Source organism: Scardinius erythrophthalmus, assembly GCF_964197995.2.
Source record: "Scardinius erythrophthalmus genome assembly, chromosome: 3".
NCBI classification, from domain to species: Eukaryota; Metazoa; Chordata; class Actinopteri; order Cypriniformes; family Leuciscidae; genus Scardinius; species Scardinius erythrophthalmus.
The window spans coordinates 38,578,986-38,598,807 of NC_138223.1; the positions used below are offsets into that span (position 1 = coordinate 38,578,986).

General features: G+C 39.6%; 2 protein-coding genes across 2 annotated transcripts in view; one reads left to right on the top strand and one right to left on the bottom strand.

Moving 5' to 3' along the window:
• Positions 1–19,822, top strand: part of cfap58 (cilia and flagella associated protein 58) — a 221,839-nt gene that overhangs the window by 21,607 nt on the left and 180,410 nt on the right. The gene's annotated exons all lie outside the window — the stretch shown is intronic.
• Positions 1–19,822, bottom strand: part of neurl1aa (neuralized E3 ubiquitin protein ligase 1Aa) — a 46,231-nt gene that overhangs the window by 17,893 nt on the left and 8,516 nt on the right. Inside the window, exons 2-3 of the mRNA XM_081361329.1 lie at positions 11,982–12,223; positions 9,473–9,794 (exon numbers count right to left, since the gene is read on the bottom strand). Coding sequence (XP_081217455.1) covers positions 9,473–9,794; positions 11,982–12,223 — 564 coding nt within the window. The remainder of the gene's footprint in view (positions 1–9,472; positions 9,795–11,981; positions 12,224–19,822) is intronic.

Here is a 19,822-nt window from a genome sequence, read left to right on the forward strand (position 1 = left end):
TCTCTGTACGTTTACAGGCACTGTATAAGGTTCTTATTAATTTTTCATTCTCGGTTTTATTTGATGATTTATCTATTTTTATAGAAGTAGCTGTATCATTTTTGTGCATGTCATTTTCTCATTTTAATGAAAGGACATTTTTAGTTCTGTCTCACAAAGCTCATGACTGTATCCCAGTTTGTTAGACGTTCAACATGAACAAAAAACTGGACGTGGGAAGAGAGCGTGGGGCCTGCAGGGCAGTGTGATGCTGGTGCATATGGCTCATGTAAGTGTGTGTGTGTGTGTGTTTGAGAGAAACAGTAGGGGGAGACAGGAGAGGTTTCAGTACAGCGTGTTGGCTCTATGCCATGCTTGGCTGTTGGGTCTCTTTGTTTGGAATAATGGCCACACAGGCAACACGTGGACCCATTGACAAATGATCTCTGGGTCACAAACCTCCTTCCCTGAGGTCATTTCTCACTTTCTCTCTCTGAAACACACGTATTTAGCCAAATACAATCAGAAAGCCACAAAAGACCCTCCATGTGGCTCATATCCAATTTTTAGTCAGGCCAACCATGGTTTCCTTGCCTCACATCACGACTGAAGTTAACATGGAATCCAAATTGAACCATTTTACTTTTACAATACACGTTCCTGGTCTTACTGTGAATGATTGAGTGGTGCAGGTTCTAAAGAAATACAATTTTTGTCTTGGTTGTCTTTTATTAAAATGCTATAACGTTCTGCTTCTGGAACAAATTTCTTTTTTTGTCAGCTATATTACAAATCCCATTTATTTTTCAACCCCTCGCCTGGGGCTGGAAAATCACACTAACCACATCAAACCACAAAAAGCAAATAAGACTAGGCTGTGGATTATGAACTCATTATGTTACTATTTTCCATGTTTTGTTCAATTATTTGTTTCCCCCCACCCCCTTACAGTAACAATGTTAACAGTCCAAGGCTTTTCTCAGTTGTACCACCATGATTAATTAAACCCAGCAAATTGAAGGCATACTGAGATTTTGCACCAGGACTCTGACCCAGGAAATATGAGAAGGTCTGTGTAGCCCTAAATATGTGGATGTTTATCTAGCAGTCTATAAACTGATGTTTGCCCATAACTCCCTCAAAGAGGCCCTGAAGTGCTCTGCCTATATATAAGACAGCCACACCTTATCTCAGCAGCACTGTCCATGTTTGGATGTCCCAAGGCCTTGGCATGAGGAAAATGAAGGAAAAGGGGAGTTCTAAGTTTGGAGAAGGGATATAAGGACACTTAAAGGCAGGAAAAGGAAGGTGTTCTGTTTTTGGGATGGGTCACGCTACACTTTCCCGCCACCTTGAGCACTCTTCCCAGAGCTTCCTGTGTTGGTGTGAGCTCTTAAAAACACAATCTGACCCCATGACAAGCACTTCTTCATTCTTTTTCCTTCTTGAACTCAAAACATAAAATACTGTCAAATAGCCAAATGGTACAACATCTGTTGTTCTAATTTCTTTAATTTGTTCCTCCCAAATGCAGCTGGCCAGCCAAACAAATGCAATTACTACTGTTAATAACCCTGCACAGAACAACCCATCAGTCTTTCTAATTCACTCTCTCTGGCAGAATAGTGTAAATAGTCCATATTTAAGATATTATTTTTGGAGGATTATGCTTTCGGCATGGGACTTTCAATTAGGGATATTTAGCCTGGAATGACTGACCGTAGCCAAGTCAAACTTGCATGTCAATCAAAATGGGTCTTTTTGTAAACTTAAAACTCATTCTTACTCATTTTGTTTCTAATTACCCAGAATGCTTTCCTAGAGGAGAATATTTTTAACGAAGGAAAATGAGGAATCTTATTCCACTTTAATTAGATTTTCTTATAATATAATATTTTCTTTCGCTAGATTGCTTGTACACTGGGAACACAAAGCCTTTAAGTTAAAGTGAAAATTCGGTCATCATTTACTCACGGTGATGTCGTTCCATTCATCTTCAAAACAAAGATATTTTTTATGAAATCTGAGAGATTTCTGTACTCTCCACTGACAGTTCAAGTTCATAAAGAGATCGTAAAACTAATCCATATCAATTGAGTGGTATAGACCACTCAGAACACAATCTTCTGAACATGATCGTTTTATACGCTGAACAGATTTAATTTAGGATTTTTTCCACTTATGAACATTCATCAACATACACATCAGTTATTATAAATGGAAGCTTAAGCATGTTTGCTTGATGTGTGAGAACCAATGAGGTTCATTCTCATGTGTTACGTGGCATGTTTGAGCTTCTGCAAGAACCAATGAGGTTCATTCTCGTGTGTAACGCAGCACGTTTAAGCTTCAGCAAGAGCCAATGAGGTTCATTCTCGTGTGTAACGCAGCACGTTTGAGCTTCAGCAAGAGCCAATGAGGTTCATTCTCGTGTGTAACGCAGCACGTTTAAGCGTCTGCAAGACAATGAGGTTCATTCTCGTGTGTAACGCAGCACGTTTAAGCTTCAGCAAGAGCCAATGAGGTTCATTCTCGTGTGTAACGCAGCACGTTTAAACTTCAGCAAGAGCCAATGAGGTTCATTCTCGTGTGTAACGCAGCACGTTTGAGCTTCTGCAAGAACCAATGAGGTTAATTCTCGTGTTACACAGCACGTTTGAACTTTCGCAAGAACCAATGAGGTTCATTCTCGTGTGTAACACGGCACGTTTGAGCTAAGAGGTTTGTTCTCGTGCGTCAAGCAGATTCGGTTGAGCTTCTGTTTATGTGTGCTGATCAATGTTTATATGTGAATAAAAGCTTACATTCAATCTGTTATATCAAATAAAGCAATCGAGTCTCTTCAGAAAATTTGGACTAAACCGCTTAATTCATATGGATTAGTTGTATGATCTCTTTATGAACTTTTTGAAACGTCAAAGTGTCAGTTGCGTAGCCTGGCTCCGCCCCCCTGCGTACTTCCGCTCAATTTTATTTCCCTTCAGTACTACGTCTGGGATTGTGGTGTATTCTTTGGTTTTCTCCAGCCAAATTTTTGGTGGCCCAATCAGCGAACAGAGGGAGTGGCTGAGAACGATGACGTTGATGTCGTGCGTTAGTTTGAGTTGTAGGGTTACGTCACGACCAAAGGTTAGCGATTGGTTATGGCAGATCCAGAGTGACTCTGGGCAGATCCAATAGTTTTAAACTTCAACAGAATACCCGCCTACAAGGAAGTTAACGCTTGTCAATGGAGAGAGGCCAGACTCTCTGTACAAATGAAATGTACGAGAGTCTGGTAGAACCAGGCTATCAGTTGCGAAATGGAGGGACAGAAATCACTCAGATTTCATTAGAAATACCTTAATTTGTGTTCCGAAGATAAACTTCAGTCTTACGGGTTTGGAATGACATGAGGATGAGCAATTAATGATAGAATTTTCATTTCTGGGTGAACTAACCCTTTAAACAATAGTTAATTTTTCAGCTAACTTGATCTCAAATGATTTAAACAGATTCATACATTTCACATTTCTGTCTGTAAAACGTTAAATATGGCTTCTGTACCAGACTTTCACTGTGGGATCTTCTGATTTTAGTCTTGTTAGTCACGTCTGAAATGTTCAGTAGTTATCATCAAGGTTTCAAGTTTCCATCCAAATCTATCATGCAGTATAATCTAATAAATAATTCACATTTTTATCAGTACAAAACTTTACATCTTAGTCACAAACCACCTGCAATCAGGTTTAGGTGCAGGTTAGGCTGTCAGTGCTTCAGGGCTTGAAATTTTCATTTAAACTCTAGAATTTTAATCGAGGTAGCATACAGGATGCAGAAATTGATGTAATTGTGTTTTTCATTGAAAAGCAAAGCTTCAAACTTTGAATGTTGTTTCGACTAAGCCTTGCTTTATAGTTATAGTCTAAAAGTTTAAAAGCCTTGACATTTGAAAGTTTATCAGCTTTTTATGTAGATGTATTGATAGACACTGAAATTTGTATTTAGTTTATACATTTAATCATATTTAATAAGTTAACTTTTGTGGACCAGAGTGGAAGAACACTTTCCCAGAATGCATTACCTGCGTTGCAGCGTGGCATTGCAATTTTGTAAATTACTCTTCCTGTCATTCCAATTCAAATTCCAACTCATGAATGTAAAGGGTGCAAATTCTGGCCTGCAAATTGGGAAACTGTATTTAATACAAAGGTTTGTGCCACTATATGATTTTTGTGGGGTGAATTGGTGCTTTCCAAAAAGAGGGTTTAACAGCATTTGCCGCATTTAGCCCGGCCAGCGTATTTCAGGAGAGGGTAGCTGAGGGCTGGGTTATTTATTAAACAACATTCCAGACTCATTGCATTTCCAAATGCCTCAGGGGACGATTTAATTTCACCATTATATTCTGGAACCCTGAAAACTACACCACACTAGCAAGGTTCAAGGTCCTGCATGATTTTAATCACATACTAGAAAGAATCCCGCAGAACTGTCGGTATCACCTCCTAGCTGCAGGGGCGATAAAGAGTGATGAGGAGCGGATATTACTGGAGAAAAGGGAAGTTCAACAGACAGGAGATCACAGTGTGTGAGTGGTTGCCTCTAAGGAATGAATGAGTATTTACGTGCAGGAGGCTGGTTTACTGCTCATAGCTATATTTTTCCCTGTCAGAGTTTTATTAGTGACAGGGAGAATTTTAACACCTTTCAGAAGCAAGGATACAGAATATCAGTGTCACTTCCTATTTTAAAGTGACTGCAAAAGGCTTCTCTTAAAGGCAAAGTGTGTAATTTCTGTGCCACTAGTGTCACAAAATAGAACTGCAAAAATAATGTTTTCAAACAGGTTTCCCAAACACCCTGTCATTGGTTGGTTACACAGATAGCCACGCCCACAAATGCACACCATTGGTTGAGCCAATGCTGTTGTGTCAAGCTAGAAAGTAATTTAACCATGGGAAAATAAAATCACCTTTAACAATGCTGGTCTTAATTTGTACAGGCAAGTAAAAAATATATAATTTTTAAATAGTCTTTCTCAAGACTCAAGATTATGATGAATCATAAAATAATCATAGTGCTTTATGAGTTATGGTGGATTTATTAAATGTCAACTTGGAGACTGTCCTCAAATGCATGTGTGGCAACCGTAGCATCAACTTCAGGCCATGATCAATGTACGTTTGCAATGCATGCTCATATACACCAGCATAATAGGCATGTTATTCAGTTGGACAGGTACCTGAAAGGATCTCAAGCCTTAGTGAAAGCTCATTCTACATCGCAAATGGTTATTCCATTCCCAATCAAAGCTGTATTTATCAAGCACAAGAACTGAGGAACAAATGAAAAAATAAATAAATTCTTTAATGTTAACATGAAACTGCATTCACAATGGTTTTTCTTCTGTAATGCGACATTTCAGAGTAAGTGAAGTGACGTGAAGGCCTGAATTTGTCCTCTGCATTTAACACAGAACAGTTGGCAGCCATTCACTGCAGCGCCCGTGGAGCGATTCGGGGTTAGGGGTCTTGCTCGACCATCAGATTACAAGTCTGACTCTCTAACCATTACATCTCCAACCATGTAGGACAGAATATTAAAGAAGAAAAATGTAGGTTGGGACTTTTATCCATTGGGATTTTCATTGAGAAGAGTGGGTGTTCTAGACCACAATGAAGCTAGACCCAATTTTGAGTTTTTATATGATTGTGGAGGACTACCCCTCACGAAACAGCTGCTGTCAACCACTTTTAGCCTTTTAACTGGGACGTGGAAGCTAAAGGTCAAGTTCACCCTCAAGAGCATTACAATGGTAATGCATTATTTGGTGATTTGCTAATAATTTATAGTTATATGTTATTATTATTGACCTAACCTTCACTGCATTAATGTCATCCGGGATGAAATTATTATTTAGAAAGCCACCATCACAAACAAAAGTAACCCAATACAAGGCTAAATCTTCATTGATTGATTGTGCACCAGTGGTTTACAATAATACCAAGCAAGAGTATTAAATGGATAGTTCACTTTGAAATTAAATTTTGGTATGTTTTAACTTACCTCAAGGGCATCCAAGATGTAGGTGTCTTTTTTTTCCACAGTAGTTTCAATTTTGATATTTTTAGGTCAAACCGTTCTTGTCTGTCAGTCATATAATGCAGGTCTATGGTCACTGTCTCAAAGAGCATGAACAGAGTCCAAATTAAAACAATTCCCCATTGTCCAAATTAAACAATTCCCCATCATAGGTACACTTTGACACGAAGACACGAAACGAGCAGTTTGTGTGAGAAAACGAACAGTATTTATATCGTTTTTACCTCTTATACACAGCCACGTTCAAGTGATCTGGTGCATAGATAAATACACTAGATGTCGCCTTGGCTACGGCAGTTCTTAGCGAATGCCGTAGTCAAGGCGACATCTAGTGTATATATATCTATGCACCAGTCTGCGTACACGTCACACAACAGGATGCGCGCGCCCTCAGATCACTTGGACGTGGCTGTTTATAAGAGGTAAAACCGATATAAATACTGTTCGTTTTCTCACACAAACCGCTCGTTTCGTGTCTTAGGCCATCAATGTGTACTTACGATGGGGAATTGTTTAATTTGGACGATGGGGGATTGTTTTAATTTGGACTCTGTTCATGCTCTTTGAGACAGTGACCATAGACCTGCATTAAATGACTGACAGACAAGAACGGTTTGACCTAAAAATATCAAAATTGAAACTACTGTGGAAAAAAAAGACACCTACATCTTGGATGCCCTTGAGGTAAGCTAAAACATACCAAAGTTTAATTTCAAAGTGAACTATCCCTTTAAGAAAGTAAATGCTAAATAGGGTCAATTTGTGATTCTTCAGGCTTTGTGTACTGTCACAAGTTCCCTTCCTGCGTCCTGTAAATAAGGGCATTACATGTCAGCCCACAGGAAATTGAGGCTCAAATGTGATTGTTTCAATTCTGGCATAAGCACTCCAGGAGCAACGTTTGATGGAAATACAGGAAGAGCTCTTTTGATCTTGCTCTGCAGGCTCTACACACACTTACAAACCCTTCTGGGAAGAGAAAATGTGACGTATTGCTGTGAGGTAAAAAAAGCGTGCGTGTGGAACAGGCTTGCATGTACAGCATACACGCACACATTCTTTTGTTTCAGCGTGGCAGTGAACCTTCGAAGAACACAGGTTCAGCAGTTCACGTCAACGCTGTCTTTGTGAGGCAAAGGTACAGATAAAGTTACTCGCACACATAACGAAACACATCCCACACCGTGGACAGATAGCAGACAGAGAGGCTGCCGTCAATTGCCACAGAGCTCAATTAGGATAAATGGAGCTATCTCTGGTGTATGTGACCTGGTTCTATAATTAACCCTGGGGGATGACAACATTAAAGCCTGCTGCATGTATGCGTGTGAGATGTGAATGTCTCGCCTCTTACCGCCAAACCTCCACTTCAAGCACAGGCACCCGTACACACAGCGGTACATCAAAGCATGGCGTATGGTATGCTCTGCTCATGACAATGTTGACTGTGATTATATACAGCAATACATCCAGACCGCTGCCTTCAAGTTTAAGCTCTCTGATTTACTGTGTTTAGAGCAAGAGCTATTCTTGATCACACACTTGCATAAACAGTAAAAAAATGGTTTTCAAGACAACTATTAGCACATATTGTAAGTTCTAATTTACAATAACTCAATGCTTTACATAGGGAAAAAATGCAAATTTGAGGAAAATTTGAGGAAATTTTGACATGCACCCTAGTTCAGAGATGTAATGATGTTTGATTTGTGAATAAATCATTATTTTCAGTCAGATATTTATTCAATTAATTAATTCAGTTCACAAAACTGGTCTGAATGATTCGTTCAAAACTTTTTTTTTCATGTTGGAGTTTCAGAGCAGCCAGTTTATTATCCCAAAATGTATCTTTTGTGTTTAACTAAAGTAAAAAAGCACTTTTAAATTGATAAATGTAAGCTTAAATCTTTCCCCAAAATTGGATTTTTATGACCAACATTTCCCCGCCATTGTTGACTTTTTCTGGCAATCCAAGGTTTCACTGTTTTACGGTAGGGGGCGCTACAACACATCATTTCTTACGCACATGAAAGCTATGCGATCATCAAACATTCAACTTAATATAAATCACAACTGTTTAATGTTACTGAATGAAATGTCGAACCCACAAAGAGGTAAGGACTCTATAAGCTTTGGGGGTGTAGAATAGTGATGTAAAGTCCGATTCATTTCCGGGAACCGGCTCTTTCGGACAGTTTGTGGCAATGAACCAGTTAAAAAAAATACCTATTCATCTGTTCCTTACGTCATCACGCAATGATGTCACTAATCATTGCTTTTCTAACTACTCAGTGTCATGTTATATGAATGAAATACAAATAAAGTCATATGTGTCAACGCATATTGAAACGTTCAAATACAGTTATTTGTGTGAACGCATCCATTTTCATTCACTTTTCATTCACTTAAGTTAATGGTGTTTGTGGTCAGTTTCATTCACTGATCCTTCATGTCGGATATGACTGACCAATTATGGATACAAGTTTCCTAAAAGTTTCGCACCTACAGCACACATTACAGACATTGATGCACAAACGCAGATATGCTCTTCATGTCTATAGAAAGTAATACACCATTATAAACTTAAACCATCTTGTAAACTCCTTGATTTAGCTTAGCATATAATCTTAAAATATAATCTGCATGCACAATAAACCATAGTAAAATTCAGGTTTTTGCCATGTTTTAATAAAAAATGTAGGCCTATTTAATAAAAGAAACTTACATTGCACATCAGGCTCATTCAAGCCCTCGGTAATACACACGCATGTTCATAGTGTCAGCAACTCACACGTCATCCTCGACAAACTTCGACAGTTGGTTGAACCGGCTCATTCGGTTCTTTTCGCTATTTCGGCTGTGCGTCTATTCATCAACCCAGAACTAATGTTCGATTCAGTTTTTGTGTGTTTTGTGTTCAGTTTTGAAGTGAGTTAACTCAAGCAGAATGGTTTGCATAGGGAGGAGACAGGCAACAGCCTTACACATGCATGACGAATGTGTGATTGCTTGATTAGCAGGATTTCATAGACAAAGGGCCTTAAATGACAAGAATTTGGGAGGAAACTGGAGAAAATTGTTTGTTCATGTAAGGGAAAAACATAAGCGTAAAATATTCCTGATTTTTTTGCATCTGAAATAATGCGCACGAAGTTCAATGTCTAATTTTCACCATTCTCCGGAAAACTTTTGGATACCTGACACTAGGATTCACTCATAGCCACACTAGCAAACAAATTTCTCTGTAAATTGTAAAAAACAATCTCGTGTAAATTACTGAATTGAATGTGACAATGCACGTTGAGTTAATAATCAAACTAAAAACAAACTTTTAAAAACAGATCATTGCTGTACAGTATTTCGTTTCACAGGCCTGTCCTTAAACTATGCGAACAGTTATTTTTCTCACCCAGCAGTTGCACTCCTCTGGTCAGACCGTAGACATCTATGAGGGCCCAAAGTGGCTCTGTGGTCCGGACGCCGCTGAAGAACAGCATGGGGCTGGAATCGTTGATGCGATAAAATACTCTCCCTTTCTTATCCACCCAGAAGGAAATGAGGTTTCCTTCGTTTGCAAACTCTTCTGGAAGGGCCTTGGCCCAGAAGCCACTCTGGGATACCAGGTCAGGGCAGGCATATTTGGGTAGACTGTCGGGGTTGATTCGAGACGGGTCTTTAGAAGTGAAGCCCAGGCGGAGAGCGCCACTCCAGCAGCACTGCTTTTTAGTTATCTAAAGACAGGAAAAAATGGTTCTGTTATCATTACGGCATTAGACGGTGTTCTTTATGAGTCATTGCATATGTTTATGAAAAATGTGCAAAGATTGTACCTTTAGGCTTGTCACTGGGCCAGTACCCTTAAAGGGGAATCTTTGTAACCTTATTTGCCCCTAAAAGGATAGCAGTACCTTAAAGGGCCGTACACACCAGGACGAATATCGGCGCGCGTTATTCGCCAGCGTTTTTCAACGCGTTTTTTGTGTTCACACCCAAGCGATTTTCGCTGACGATGAGCCGAGTGAACATGCAAATTCATTCCCTGACATTAGATGGCGCTTAATACCACTCCATAACAGTTCTCTTTTATCAAGATTTTTGTAGTCGCTGTCGCGTTTGTCATATAGTTATTTATGTTCCGACACCAACGAGACCAGCAGCTCTACATTCATCTTGCCTTGCATCTTCCTCATCTTATTTCTTCCCGGCAGTGTTTAGCCGCTACTCGGCATATATCTTCTACGCCGTTACGTATGTGTGCTCGGCAAGACCGTTTTGTGTTTGAGCGCCCCCAAGTTGTGTTTTACTGTAACTTCAGAAGCTCCAGACACGTGAGCAAAAGCGCCAATCTCATTGGTCGGATAGTTTTTGACGCGGTGCGTCAAACCAAAAAAACAAAGCCGAGGCGTTTTTTAAAAAATGACGCTTTTACGTGTGGCGTTTTTCGCGTCGGTGTGCACACTCACATTGGCGCCCTTTGTTTAGTCACGAGGCGTTAAACATCGGCGAATATCGCGCGCGAAATTCGTCCCGGTGTGAACAGGCCTTAAGGGTACATATTACTACACCAAGGTACTAATATGCACCTAATCTGAGTAGATATTAAGATAAAGAGTTGTCCTTTTAATTTTTGAAGCTACAGTGTGCCACTAGCAGCACCAAAATTAATTTAGTTTCCCAAACACCAAATTCTTAATTCACTCTCTATTTAATCTCATTTTTGTTACATTTCGTTTTTTTTTTGTTTTTTTTTGTTGGCTAAAAAAGGTTCCAGTTCTTTCTTTTAAAACCTTTGCATGTGATTATTTTCAATTTAATTCCATCAAAGTTGGCTCTAGTATTTCCTTTTGCAGCAGTGCTGAAGGCCAAACAGGGGGCATGTTTTGTGATGGTCTTAAATGGTTGAGCGTAGAGGACAATTCAGGGGATGTATGAGGCAGTCATGTGGTGTGTTTAGACTAGAGATGCTCTGTTTTATTTGATTTACAGTAACTCCAGGAATGAGCCCTACAAACAATTCAAGAACACAATGACTTATGTCACAGCGGCCCTATGTTACTGAGAATACCAGTATTGACAACTTGACTAATGAGTGAGTTTACACAATCTGTGTATGTTGGTAGAAGAACTGGTTGGGCTAGACTGAGGGCCATAGTCTGACTCTGGGATAGAAGTGTTTATCTTAGATTGTTATTGCATTGACATAGGAAGAGGGAACTTGAGCAACTTCTCTAGAGTGGTGCTTTTAAAGTACAGTAAAGATAGAAGGACAAACCAAGAAAGACAGAGAAAGAAAACGCTATTGCAGGCAAAACACATTTTTGCACCTCTAGTGGAAACAAACAGAATTGCGTTTTCAAACACATTTCCCTAAAGTATACTTTGTTTTTTTATCCAGACCTGGAGGGCCACTGTCCTGCAGAGTTTATACTCAAACCGTGATCTAACTTGCCTACCTGCAATTTCCTAGTATGTGAAGACCTTGGACAGCTGGTTCAGGTGTGTTTGATTAGGGTCGGAACTAAATTCTGCAGGGCAGTGGGTGGCCCTCCAAAACTGGAATTTGAGGAACCTTGCACTAGGGTGTGCGTACTGTGCGTATTCGAATTTTGGCATCAGCATAATGGCAAAAAAGAATTGCTTTTATCAGATGATAATCAGTATTATAATTATATCCACTATACATCGGTGCATCTCTATTTACGAGTTATGGGTTACATTTTTAACATAAAAAAGTATACCCTGCACTTTTAAAAAAAGACAGGTGAGATGCTACATCGACGGCCTCTTTCCTGCAGCAGACACTTGGAAATGTTCACATACACCTTGTGTGTCTTCCAGTTGTATAATCCGGACCCACCATCCCCCCCAGATTATCCCATAGTTCCCAAATATTCATCTATGCCTATCCTTGTTCTTACCTTTAAGCGGACCTGCTCATACAGAGCAATGGGCCGGTTGCTGAACGTGATTGCGTTGCAGAAGCTGGCCTGCCGTTTGACGCTCCTCTGTGATAGATCCATGACTATCTGAGACCCTTTAGCGTTGGGGTGGAAGAGAAGGGGGCTCATGGGGACACCTCCGCACGGATGCAAGGGTAAACAGCGCTTCGGTTTGTGGTGGCATCGGTGGGCTGTTGAGGGGAACGGTCCACCTAGAGAGTCTAGAAGAGAGAAAGAAAGACAGTTTATAAACCATGGTCTGTCAATATGATAAAATACTGCAAATGATAAAATGATAAAAATACATAATGGTGTGAAAATAAGTCTTCTCTCAGCCATAATCGTGTTTAGACCCCCAGCTCAATATGACTAAAGCCCGGCCTTTACTTTCAAACCAATGAACCGCATAAAATAGCATCAGCCCTTGCATGGTGAGATTTGTCTGACCCCATTTATGTACAGCATTTTCATTGGACAAAGTGATTTTGAGTTTTGTAGATAAATCTGATTCATCTTTTCCCAGCAGGCTGCACTGAACTGTACAATTTCAGTACTGAAGCATAAAGTGCTACAGCGTTTCCAACAGCATTTCATTATTGCAATTAGTTTACGAATTGGATAGTATGTTGCACTGCAGATTTGTCTTTGCTTGTAGTCACGTAATGGAAAATTGAGTCGACTGATTATTGTCACTGTATGAATTCATAACAGCCAGTCTTTCCCTTGTGCACTCTTTTTCTCACTTACAAGCTCACAACTCAAATGTTTGTACATGCATGCGAGTGTGCGTGTGTGTGTGTGTGTGTGTAAAGCTCCACTCCTGAATAGAGCTGCAGGAAACACAGGCATTCTCATTTGAGACTTAAGTGCACATATACAACATGAATGATGAACAACGCACAAGCAAGGTCTGAACGCTTTTTAATTATGCATCCATGAGCCAAAACAATAGAGGTTTTCTAGTCATTTTAAACCAGGCCTTCTATCTAGTAGAGCTATATCTCGTTCTATCAATCTATCGTATTATAATTATAGCTATCTATCTATCTATCTATCTATCTATCTATCTATCTATCTATCTATCTATCTATCTATCTATCTATCTATCTATCTATCTATCTATCTATCTATCTATCTATCTATCTATCTATCTATCTATCTATCTATCTATCTATCTATCTATCTATCTAATCTCTCTCTCTCTCTCTCTCTCTCTTTCTCTCTCTCTCTCTCTATATATATATATATATAATTCATTTAAATGTTTGAATAAATTATTAATTGACTCGCTCGTAAAGACTTCACTGGATGAATCAGTGTTTTTTTTAACGAATCTCTTGAAAGAATTATTCAATGACAAATACATTTTTTAATAGTCACTTGTCGCCACCTACAGGTGTAATGATGTAATTAAGACAATCTTTATTTAACCCCTTGCTCGGCAGGGATCACTGGTGATCCCGGATTATTGTTGTTCAAAATGCATTGCTCGTCAAAACATCACACTCTTACTTGATCTGGACAAAATCAGCATCATAAGGAAGGTTTAAGCTTCGATATTTGACCACTGTTTATGATTAAACTGGTTTGCATCAAGTTATTTTCAAAAGATGATTTACTCCATTTTGATCGCTGCCATAGACATCAGTGTTTATATCTGAACCATGAACTATATCCCAATATTTCTGTGATCATTTGAATTATTGTAACACAGAAATAATGATACTATGTTTTGGGTCAGCAGCAGCGCTAATGCTGTGAACGTACTTGTCAAAGGTTTAAAGCCAAATTGTAATAATTTAGGAATAAGATTGTGTGGCTATTTTAATCGAGATCACACTCTTTTAACGATTAACCGTGCAGCTCTAGTTCCATTGTGTGTCTGTGTTTTACTACCCAAGTCCAAATTATAACACTATAGGTAGCTTTGGACAACATGCAAACGTGGCCTAAATAATGGGCAGAGTAATGAATTCGGATGTTTTGATCTACAGAAGTTGAATATCTATTTTAGCGGAGGCACAGGAATGTTTTGCAATGCGTACAGTTGGCACAATGTCATATTTAGAGACATCCATGAGAGGTTCCAGCTTTATGGCTTTCCTATCAACATTCATTCATGTCCAACATTCACCGAGTTGGCAAGGGGTTCCTTTAACAAGATAACACACCCTCACAGGTCCGTAATGGCACGGTTGGAGGAGCGTCCAGTGATGACACCAGTCCTCTCAGCTACTGTGGCTCCCATGTAGAAACTGATAGTGGGCAATGACATGTTTCCTGAGCAATGCAGATAAGGCTACACTGGTCACCAGAGAAGAGAATATAGACTAGAAATGTAAATAGTGTAACCATCATATGAGAAAACATTTAAGCGTTCATTTGCTTTTCAGACTTTGTACGTTGCATACATGTGTCTGTAGTGTGTGTGTGTGTGTGTGTGTGTGTGTGTGTGTGTGTGTGTGTGTGTGTGCAGGTCTGTTTGCGGACGGACACTGTGTATAACACTCATAGTCTGAGCACACTGAAATGAATACATTAGCAAACACAAGAGCTGCAGCTGTCAGACAGAAAATGGAGGTTAAGTAGCAGCTCATGTTCCTTAGCAACGCTGCCATAGCGAGAGTTTCTGTTTTCTGCTGAGCTGAGTTCAGTGTGTGTGCTTTCGCTTCATCTGTATGGACAGGGGAAGTTGGTCCCAGATCAGTGTAAAATCTCTCAAGGTTTAATCTGCAAAAAAAAAGTCCCCACTTTGGGACTAGGTAGAAGACACGTTGCAGAACTAGTTAAGGTGCGGCGTTAAATGTTCAGTCAACAACTGAGGTCCATTATTCCAAATAATTCAATTAAAATTTAATTTAAATGGCCATTAAATCAAAATTGGTCCTATTGTCATTCTTAATGATGTTCCTGGTCTTATTATGAATTATTCATTGCTGCACATTATTCCAAAGGAAAAGGTATAGGTATTGATTTAGCAAACTTATATTAAGTCTGGCTCCATTCTATAATGTAACACTGACTTTTTTATGATTAAATCAAATCCCAACCCAAATTTTTCTTAAAATGTGTTGTGAACAGCAATTCACATAGCTTTTCAACAGCAATTCACATAGCTTTTAATACATTTCTGTTGTCATCCTAAATTTTATTACATAAGATGCACTTAAGTCATAAAAAGTAACAGCACCGGACATGCAGAAACACAAACACTCTTTGTAAGTAATAGAAGACAGTGACATAGCCAACACACAAGCAGATTCCACCCTGGGCTACGAACACATCATAATGCTGCTATTTCTATGGTAACCACATTCTTTTTTAAGGTAACCAACGGACAGAAGATGTTTCTTACATACAGCTTGGAGGGCCTGAATCAACACACTTAAGCATTTGAATAATCTAGGGCTTTCAAAAATAATGCTATTTTCTGTTTAACGCACTACAAATATATAACGCAATTAACACAGCCTTTTTTCCCTTCCAGAAGTAGCAATGTTAATGTCTACCCACATCCTTTGGTTAGCGCTACAGTTTAGCTGCTAGGTTTGGGCGATGAGGGGGAGGGCGGGGTGTGGGGGGGACATCGTGATGTCTGTCAGCCATCAGCGATGGACGATGGCATTGTCTATCGGCCCAACCCTAATAGCTGCGTCCCAATTCAGAGGCTGCGTCCTTCGAAGGCTGATTGCATCACCGCTGCGCGACAAAGGCTGTCCAAAAACGAAGACTCCTTCAAATGTGGCCTCCAAATGCGTTTTGCGATTTGCAATGAAGGATACAACAGATGGATCCTTCGCGGCCTTGCCTACCCCAGAATGCATTGTGTACCAGTGACAACAGGATGAGAGAAATTTCCATATTACACATTTAAACGCAAGTATTGGGTTCAACTTATTCAAATATCTAATGATACAAATGTAAAAATCGTTAAAGCAGTTCAAACATCGACATATCTTACTAATATCGGTGATACTGGCCTTCATTCATTAAAAAAAAAAAAAAAAAAACAGTAATATTGTTAAATATTATTACAATTTAAAAGTTTTCTGTTTTAATATATATTTAAATGTAATTTATTCCTGTGATGGCAAAGCTGAATTTTCAGCAATCAATACTGATCATTCAGAAATCCGTCTAATTTGCTGATTTGGTGGAAAATGCATATATACTGTAGCTTGGTTAAAACCAGACCATTCTCAGTAGTAACTGAGTTATGGTCTGGCAAAGCTTCATTAATAACTCATTTCCAAAGGGGCGTCACCAACGGACGTCGCTCAAATGCCTCTGGGCGCAACTGGATAGACCTAAAACCAATCAGAGCGATCGTCATCGTATAAAGCCATATGCTGCGTCCCAATTCGCCTAAGTTACACTACGCCATAAAAGTATGTACTCTTTTTGTGAAGAAAAGGTATTTACTTTTGAATGTGTAGCAAAAAAGTAGGCAAGCTTTGGGACATACTACTTCATCATCTTTATCGGACGGATCTGTCGCGTGCATCCTGTCACGTAAACTGCCCTGTCAATCATCTTGTCACAGTTAAAATCCTCTATTAAATCTAATTTAATTTCCTACCATTTCGGAGAGAAATGTAGTAGGGCTGGACCCGAATATTCGAATAATCGTTCGGTGGGTTGGTATTCAATTTTAAAATTTGACATTCGAATATTCTTTTTTTTTTTTTTTTTTTTTGCACACCTGGGATCCCCCGCTAAACTTCTCATTCGCGCTTGATTAAGGCCGGCGACACACTGGCTGCGTGGCGTGTCCGTTTTTATTTCGGCTCCATGTTAACAGGTTGGAGTTTGCACACTGCCTGCATGAGACACGCGTCTCAGGCGCGGCTCGAGCCACGCGGAAAACGCATGCATGCTAGAAATAGAACCGACGCTTAAGTGTTCCAGCAACGGTGTTCTCTGGCTAGAGCGCAGAACAGCGGTGTGTGTGTGGACCGAAGTGCATGTCTGAGCTTGTGTTTTGGGTTTAATCTGCATTGCTTTGACATTGTGGAAAATAGAATAATAGAAACAAAATGTATTAGCCTTTTTACCCGTTATTATCAATCTAAATTAATCTCGTTTTTAATTTAACTTAATTTCGTTTTTCTTTATTTAAATTTCGTTTTTTCTTTAATTAAATTTCGTTTTTTCTTTATTTAAATTTCGTATTTCTTTATTTAAATTTCGTTTTTTTTTTGTTGTTTTTTTTTTAAGGGATACTTCAGGATTTAGCATTAAGCTTTGTATTAGTAGAAAACCTGTAGTATTTTTGAATTACCATGCTTTCCACCCTCATATCCCCCTGAGACAAGAGATTTATGTATTTTTTGTCTGGAAAAAATCCTCCGATGACGCAAAAATCGTCATTTTGCGTCATCGGAGGATTTTCTGGCCAGAGGCTAAAGACTAGGAGGAGCTGTCCCGCATGTGTTCAACCCGCCCATAGAGGTTTGGATCTCACTCACAGAATGTACACAGTGTCAGCCGTCTTTCTTTGGAAGCTAAGCTAGCAGGATCTTGTTCTGTGGAGAAAGCTGAACAGTAGGAGAAAGCTGAGTAAGTAGGGGTTACCATCCTCCTTTTCCCGGACTTGTCCGGCGGGCAAGATCGTTCAAAATGTACAGGATTCAGCTTTTGCGTTCTGCGGTTGCCATTCATTGTTTACATGCACACCTTTTGTTTCAATCTAACTGAATTCATTCCGATTGGTGAATCTGAATGTAGTGTTTACATGAACGCTAAACAAGTGATCGGTTGATGTGCGTTTTACCATTGCTAAGAAAATTCCCGCTCCTCCGTGAGAGATGCGAGACCCGGCGCGTCTCAGTAATCACGCCACCGGCCTCGCGCTGTTCTCCCGCGGCCGTCAGCCTCGTCCTGCTCGCCACAGTAAACATAATGAATGAATGGCGACTGTAGAACGCAAAAGCCGAATCCCAGACATTTTGGGCGATCTCTAAATCTCTGGCAAACTCATCACGTAGGCTAGCCTTGTTGTTTGTTTTCAACTGCGCTCCCTTACCGGTAGGTGTGGCCTCCTAAGGCAGCGAAGCAAGTGCATTCTGGGAGTTGTTGTCTTTCATCCACATAAGCCAAAAATACATTTTCTGGCTTTTCTCAGTCTAGAAAGCTCCAAATTCAAAAATTTCTTCACATTTCTTCTACTTAAATGACCTATTTTAAATACACATTCATCTTCCCAGAGAGTATCCCTTTAAATCTACCCTTTACTGTGTCAGTAATTTGTTAGTCAGAAAAATATTAGACTACCTTAAAAGTATTGCTTAATTTAACAGACCTGTGTGTGTGCGTTTTATATCACTAGTGCAGTGTCCGTTTTCGGAGAATATAAGCCCTGCCCGCGTGAGGTGCACCGCTTCCCGCTCACACTATCCTGTAGTTTACTAAAAGTTTAAATTCTGAATGTGTCGCGTCTTGCGTGTCCATTTATATTGCACCAAATGCAACACTGCACTCCCGTGTAAGGTCGATTGGATGAACGGTTCTCGAAATAATAATAATGCAAACGGGCAGACAGACACATAGAGATTCCTGCCTTTATTAGAGAGAAGAATATGTTCAGCACCCTCTCTCCGAAGCTTCGAATATTCGATGTTCATTACCACCGAAGCTTCGAAGCTCAAAAAATGGTATTAGGACCAGCCCTAAAATGTAGTAGCACGTTCATCTGCCAGTGCGTCTTTCATGGAGACTGTCCTCATGCGTTTGCAATTTGAATATAATAATGCATTTAAAAGTTAAACGGACGTCGCTCAAATGCCTCTGGACGGATAGACCTAAAACCAACCAGAGCGATCGTCATCGTGTAAAGCCCGCCCCAACGTTTCTGATTGGTGCCGCGATTTCGACGGATTAGAAATGGGCTTGAATGAGCTCTTTGCCAGACTACTTGCAGAGCAAATCTAAATTTGCGGAAGTTGTCTGGGTTTTCCCAGGTTACATATACTGCATTTTTTGATCAAATAAAAGTAGCCTTGTTGAGCATAAATGCGTAATGTTTCCTTCAAAAAAATATTAATTATTCCAAACTTTTGACCAATAGTGTATATATTCATACTGCAATTTTATGTGAAGCCAGTATGGATGGATCTTTAAGAGGTTTTTAGATCATTTCTAAATTGGGGAAGAGGTTTAGTAAAGCACACTTGTCTACATAGTAAATCATTTGTGTTTCTTTACTTGTTTTATTTTTTACTTGCATTAAAGAGGATCTCCAAGTGCTAAGGTCAGGTTTAAATTCGCTGTGTAAGGTTGTCAGGTGGCTGCTATCTTTATCTCCATTACATCCTCATTACCATGCAGACGTGCTCAGGGCAGGTTCAGATGTCTGACTGTAGGTAAGAGAATGTCATGTTATGTGTAACACCTCACATCTCACACACTCTCATACACTCAGTGTTAAAATAAAACTGCTTGGCCTGCAGGACTCAAAAGGCCGTTTTCACAGCAGAACATCCCGAGGCTCACTTTTCACAGTTTCGTTTGCTGAATATACAGAAAGTTTGTTCCAAAGTGACTTGCAAAGGAGAGAAAGTGTTTTATTATATGCATCACGAGGCGGCAAAGTCTCCAGCCAAATATACTCGGCAAACAGACAGTACAATAGCCTATCTGTTCTGTTTCATCTGTGAAACAGCTACAAAAGACAGTAGGTGCGTCCCAATTTGTGTACTTTTCTATGACGTTTTGTAGTATAAATAGTGCGAGTAGTGTGTTTACACTGAGCATTCCAAATAGAAAAAGTGCACTTTAAATACCCGGATGATGCACTTAATTAACCCAAAAAACAAAGTGTG